The sequence below is a fragment of the Mesocricetus auratus genome, unplaced genomic scaffold (genome assembly GCF_017639785.1).
Source record: "Mesocricetus auratus isolate SY011 unplaced genomic scaffold, BCM_Maur_2.0 contig_11941_pilon_obj, whole genome shotgun sequence".
NCBI classification, from domain to species: domain Eukaryota; kingdom Metazoa; phylum Chordata; class Mammalia; order Rodentia; family Cricetidae; genus Mesocricetus; species Mesocricetus auratus.
In genome coordinates, this window is record NW_024432674.1 from 15875 (window position 1) to 22300 (window position 6426).

Consider the following 6426-nt stretch of genomic DNA (forward strand, 5'->3'; position numbering starts at 1 on the left):
AGGAAGAGAGCTATCAGAGTATTGGACCTGCTTACACCCACTGGAAGAGAAACTTAGACCTGTACCCACCATGAGAGTGAGAGACAACACCCCACTTGCCAGTATAAGAACACAGTCAACAACAGAAAATCAATATGATGCCACCAGAGTTTAGGGACTCCACATCAATAAGAACTGAACATCCCAGCTCAGATGAAGCAGAAGAGAACAACCGTAAATCAAATTTGTGATGATGATAGAGACCCTCAATGAGGTATTCAGAATATCCCTTAAAGAAATGGAAGAAAAAACAAACAAAAATTCAAGAAATGGAAGAAAATGCAAACCAAAAATTGCAATAAATAAAAAATATATTTAAAAAAACAAGGAAAGCCAAGAAATGAAAAGGGGGACATAACAACAGACACTGAGGAAATCTGGAGAATTTTCAGATCATACTTTGAAAACCTGTACTCCACAAAATAAAAAAATTTAAAGGAAATGAACATTTTTCAGGACAGATAGCACTTATTAAAATTAATTCAAGAACAGATAAGCAATTTAAATAGAACCATAACGACTAATGAATTAGTAGAATTCATCAAAATTCTCCCAACTAAGTAAAGCACAGGATAAGAAGGTTTCAGAGTAGAATTCTATCAGAAATTTAAAGAAAAGCTAATACCAATAATCCTCAAACTGTTCCACAGAACAGAAGCAAAAAACTCATTGCCAAACTATTTTTATCAGGCTACAATTACCTTGGTGCTCAAGTCACTCAAAGACACAACTAAGAGCAGATGAATATCACTCTTGAACACTGATGCAAAAGTAGTCAACAAAATACTGGCAAATCAATCCAAGAGCACATCAGAAAAATCACCCACCATTATTAAAAAGGTTTCAACACAGGAATATAGGAATAGTTCACCGTGAGATAATCTATCAAAAGAATCCACCAAATAAACAAACCAAAAAAGAAAAACCACATGATCAACTCACTAGATGCCGAAAAAGCTTTTGACAAAATCCAACACCACTTCATGATAAAGGTCTTGGAGAGATCAGGGATAACAGGGACATACCTGAACATAATAAAAGTAATATACAGCAAACCTAATAGCCAACATCCAACTAAATGGAGAGAAACTAAATGCAATTCCAAGAAAACAGGAACAAGACATGGCTGACCACTCTGTACATATCTCTTTAATATTGTACTTGAAGTTTAGCTACAGCAATAAGACAACAAAAGGAGATCAAGGGAATACAAATTGGAAAGGAAGAAGTCAAACTTTCTCTATTTGCAGATGATATGATAGCTTACAAAAAAGACCTGAAAAACTCTACCAGGGAACTCCTACACCTGATAATCACCTTTGAAAAGTAGCAGGATATAAGATCAACTCAAAAAATCACTAGCCCAACTATGTACAGACGATAAAATGGCTGAGAAAGAAATCAGAGAAATATCACACATTACAATAGACATAAATAGCATAAAATACCTGGGGATAAGGTTAATCAAAAAAGTGAAAGAACTTTGAGTTGCTGTCTTTTGCAGGGAACATCACATTGTCCATTCTTTTGTTATTCCTCACAACCCCACGGGACAAACCACTGTGGAATGCTCGCCATGATAAAATGAAAATATCGTTCAACCATATTTTCCCTTACTCAGGTAAGGGAGGTATGTGCACTGGTGAGGATCCCCCCCATTTTTGATGCCAGTTACTCTCCCTACCCAAAACATATATTCAGCTTGATTCTAGGGAATTAGTATTAACTGTCTGAGCCCCCATGCAGCCTTTCCACAGATTCTCTGAAAAGTCTGCAATGTCCTGCAGTCTACCCAGATGTCCTTGTAATAATGTTGGCTGACATTTTTGGAATAGACATGTAGGTCACAGCTGAGAGGCTCCTAAGATTGCTTGAGGCGTTTGGGAGGGGTCTCCAGTAAAGAGCAGTGAGCAGAAGCCAGGGAGCTGTATGCCTCAGCCAACAAGTGGGGATATGAGCCCACCATTGTCTTCCAGGTTGTAGTTTCAGAGACCTCAGAAGCATGATGTGTAATGAAATCCAGTGCCTGGGTTTTCAGCTGCTCTGCATTGTGGAGGTCAGCCAGGATGAGAGTTCGGGCAGCAGTCTCCACGGAGAGGTCCTTGCAGAGGGCATCCTCACACATGACCTTCAAGCGCACCAGGCCATACTTGTCAGCAGCTGCCAGCACATCATCTGCCATGCTGTGGAGGTCTGGTGCCTCCCCGGTATAAATGAATCCCATCATTGCCTTGAAGACTTGCAGCTCCAGATCATGGATCTCAATGCGTATTTTTCTGCTCTCCTCCATGCCATGTTCAAACATGGCTCTGAAAACTGGAGAGCGAGCTGCTAAGATGGCCTTGTGAGCCCGGAATTCCTGGCCAGCTACCACCAGGCAGCAGTCTGTGAAGATGGGATTCTCCCACAGCTCTCCTAGCTCGTCTGCCATTGTGCACCTTGGAACCTGGATCCCTGGGTTCGTGCTCTCTCCAGAGACCACATTCATCTTGCACAGCAGGGTGAGTTTGTAGTCTGGGAGAAGCCAAGGCTCCAGGGTCAAGAGGAAATCTCGAGGGATAAACTTTTTGTATGCCCAGTGGTGGTTTTGCAGAAACCTGAAGAATGTTGGGCTCTTTATTGTTTGGGATTTCTCTCCTTCTGCATTGATGATCCATAGCTGGAACTTTGCCCATACTGGGTTCTTTGGGCAGCTGAGCAGCCCTAAGGAAACTGACAAGTAACCTTTGCTTTCTTCATCGACCCCGTTCAGGTGTATTTTCATACACCATTCAAGTGAGTCATTTGGACCTGATGAGAAAGTGGGACTTTTAATGTTTGCCCCATGCATTCGCTCCAAGTAAAAACGGAAATTGCTGATGGTCCACTTGTAGGAGTATTTCTGGATGCTGATCTGTGTGTAGCCCCAGCTCTCCACTGCCAATTCCTGTGACATATCTTCTTGTGGTGTTTTGAAGATTAACCTCGATCCAAAATAAAGAACTAGAGTTTTCCTTCTTTAATCTGGAGGTCACAATTAGAGATAATAGTTAACGTTTTAGTTTCTATTTTCATCTCTACTCCCTATTATTTGTGTTGAAATCTTGGGTTTCTGTGACATTTTCAATCAAGGATGTAATATAATTTTCAGAGAACACATTCTAGTCTCCTGGGGACTGCTACATAACTCCATTTTTCCATATTGAATCTTAGCCCAATAGATCAATTTTGACATTTACATACACGTTTTGAATTATTTTGAACATTTCATACACTCTAACTGGAACATTTTTAGTGCTAACGTTCTCTAGAGCAATAGTACACATGCAGTTTATCTTTCTATATGTGAGGAAAGGGGATTCATTGGAGTTAATTAGTCCTGGGGTCATGTTCATAACACACTGACTAGCTGTCAAGCAAATTCAAAATCCAGTACTTACTCAATCCAGGAGGTGGAACTGTCTGTCGGCTGGTGTTCAGTAAATGCTGCAAGTGAGAATAAGTATTCTCTAATTCCAGTGAAGTATTGGACTTCCTACAAGGTGAGGGGAGGCAATCAAAAATAAACATCTTCCTGGTTTCATGGCCTTTTGTACTCTGCCATGGGAGGGTGTGGCCCAATGAAAGGTGTGTCTCCGGAACTGGAGTTCTGGATTAAAGGTGTGTGTTTACTGGCCTCAAGATCTGGATTACATGTTTGTGTCTCTTGGGGGTCTTGTAAAAATGGATTTGCTCCATCTTGGCTTAATGTTAAAGAGTTCAAAGCTATCCTTACTCTTCCAAGGTGAAAGATGAAAGACCAGAAGTTCTAATGCTTGGCTACTGTATGATGTTCGGGCTTAGGCATGGATGTCTTATCTAAATAACAAGAGACTTGGTCTGAGGTGTGGTTAGTCTCAACTTTCAAGGCTGGTTAAACAGCGATTTAGTCTAAGGCATGGTTACCAAATGTTAGGAAGAAGCCTTGTGCCATTTTCCATGCTTTGATTAAGGAATTTAAGAATGTTAAGAATAAATTTGGGGCATTCATTATTCACTGAATTTCTATTCTTCCTGACTCTATTCTTTGTCGCTGTCTTTTCCATACTCCACTTCTCAGGTACAAACACAATACAGACTGGCCCCACCAAATGGGGCTATTCCAAATGATTAATACAGTCTTTGGACCTCCAAAGTTCATATTGCAAGTGTATCTACATACTTCAACTTAAGCAAACATTTACTCACAAGTGTACCTTTCAAATTTGAATTTTAGTTAGTATAGTCCCAGATGTAGTTAAGTTGGGAACCAAGAACAGCCATCACAAGTGTATTTTTCTTACTGTGTTTAATCTTTCATAAAACAAGGGATAGTGTCCATGTCTACACAGATTGTTTTTACACTTCTCATGGAGTTTCATGAATTCCTACCTCAAACGTGATCTGGGATGGGGTGCTTTGTTGGAACAACAAACCTTGGCCAGAGGCACAATTCCCCATCAACCTGGGAGCAGGCATCTGTAAGACAATGTTTATTAAAAAATGTTTACTGAAACAATCCGGTGTCCATAAGCAATATTTACTGAGCCGGGCGTTGGTGGCACACGCCTTTAATCCCAGCACTCGGGAGGCAGAGGCAGGCAGATCTCTGTGAGTTCGAGGCCAGGCTGGACCGACAGCCTCCAAAACAGAGAAACCCTGTTTCATAAAACCAAAAAAAAAATGTTTACCGGAGCAATAATTTTCTGATATGCCCTGGTCAGATGGAATGACTTGATTCCAGGAAGATGGCATCCACCCACTCCCCTACTAGCTAGGGTCTGAGTGGCTGTTTGCATTTTCACTCCAGTAAGAAGCCCATTTGGGTCCCCGAATGGTGCATCAGGCATGTCGACCCCGATACTACTCTCGATACTTGGAATGTTCCCCACGATCAAGATGGTCCAACCATCACTGAATACTCATGTAAGGGATGTATGTGTGCTGGTGAGAACCCCCCCCCCATTTTGATGCCAGTTAGTCATTCCAGCTCCCTGTTCATCGCTTTTTATAGCACCAATAATACATTGGGAGCGGCTGCTGCCAATGAGAGATTATAAAGTCAGAAAATAAAAATTCTGAGTGTCCCCCTCCTAAAGGGGAATCTTGTTTTATTAAAAATGTTTAATTTCTCCTGGATTAAACCTCCAGGCCTTTGCCTGACACCAAGGTCAGGAAAGAAAGGGGAACCTGAGAGACCACTCTCAGCTGGAGGGTAGATTGAGTAAATATTTTTTATCACTTTTTATTTTGATTTTAAATAGCTTGTTTTACATGTCATTCCCAGTTCCCTCTCCCTCCCCTCCTCCTGCACTCTCCATCCCCCCCAGCCTCCCACCCTATTGCCAATTCATTTCACATAGGGGATATCCAGAGTCTGTCATTTCACTCAGGATAGGGTCCAGGCACTCCCCTAAGAGTCCAGGCTGAGAGAGCATCCCTCTTTCTGCTATGGGCACACGATGGCTGTTAGTATTCCAGGGATAGACACTGACCCACTGCTCAGGGCCCCATAGGTTGCCCAGGCCTTCTTACTGACACTCACATTCAGGGAAGTCCTGATCAGTCCAATGCTGGCCTCCCTGCTGTCAGTCTCCCCTGTTTGGATCAGCTGTCTCTGCTGCTTTTGCCAGCCCATTCTTTGCCAATTTGCTCCTCGCTCCTCTCTCTCTCTGTCACTGGGGTCCTTGGGTTCAGTTCAGTGCTTAATTGTGTGTGTTTGCCTCTGCTTCCATCAGTCGCTGGATGAAGGCTCCCAGATGGTTATAGACATCAAGTTCATTATCAGGAATTGGCATGCGAGGTGGTCTCTCCACTATTGCTTAGCTTGCCATTTGGTGTTATCCCTTTAGATCACTAGAGGTCACTCTGGTGCCTGATCTGTCTTCTAACCTATGATTCCCTCTTCCCCCTATTCTACCCCCACCAACTCAAACTTCCTGTTCCCCCATGACCTACTGTCTCTTCCTCTTCTCCCCCTTTCTCCTTCCCAACTCCCACTCCCCCCACCCCTTGCCATATTTCCCATCCATACAGAGGATCTTGTCTCAATCCTCTTCTCTTGGGTACTATGCATATATGCATACCTTTTATATTATTTCCTGTTCGCAAGACTCTCTGTCAGTGGAAGTGAAGTCTGGCACTATCCTGATTCATGTCTAAAATCCATATATGAGTGAGTACATACCATGTTTGTCCTTTTGTGACTGGGTTACCTCACTCAGGATGGTTTCTTCCAGTGCCATCCTTTTGCCTGAAAATTTCAGGATTCCATTGTTTTTTTCTGCTGAGTAATACTCCATTGTGTAAATGTACCACATTTTCTCTATCCACTCTTCAGTTGAGGGGCATCTAGGTTGCTTCCAGGTTCTGGCTATTACAAATAATGCT

The 6426-nt window shown here is 42.3% G+C and overlaps 1 protein-coding gene across 1 annotated transcript; it reads right to left on the minus strand.

Moving 5' to 3' along the window:
* Window positions 1-1373: 1373 nt before the first annotated feature.
* On the minus strand, window positions 1374-2974 carry LOC121138380 (speckle-type POZ protein-like). The gene has a single exon (XM_040741093.1). It carries the CDS (start codon window positions 2972-2974, stop codon window positions 1901-1903), a length of 1074 nt encoding a protein of 357 aa, XP_040597027.1. The 3' UTR covers window positions 1374-1900.
* Window positions 2975-6426: the final 3452 nt, after the last annotated feature.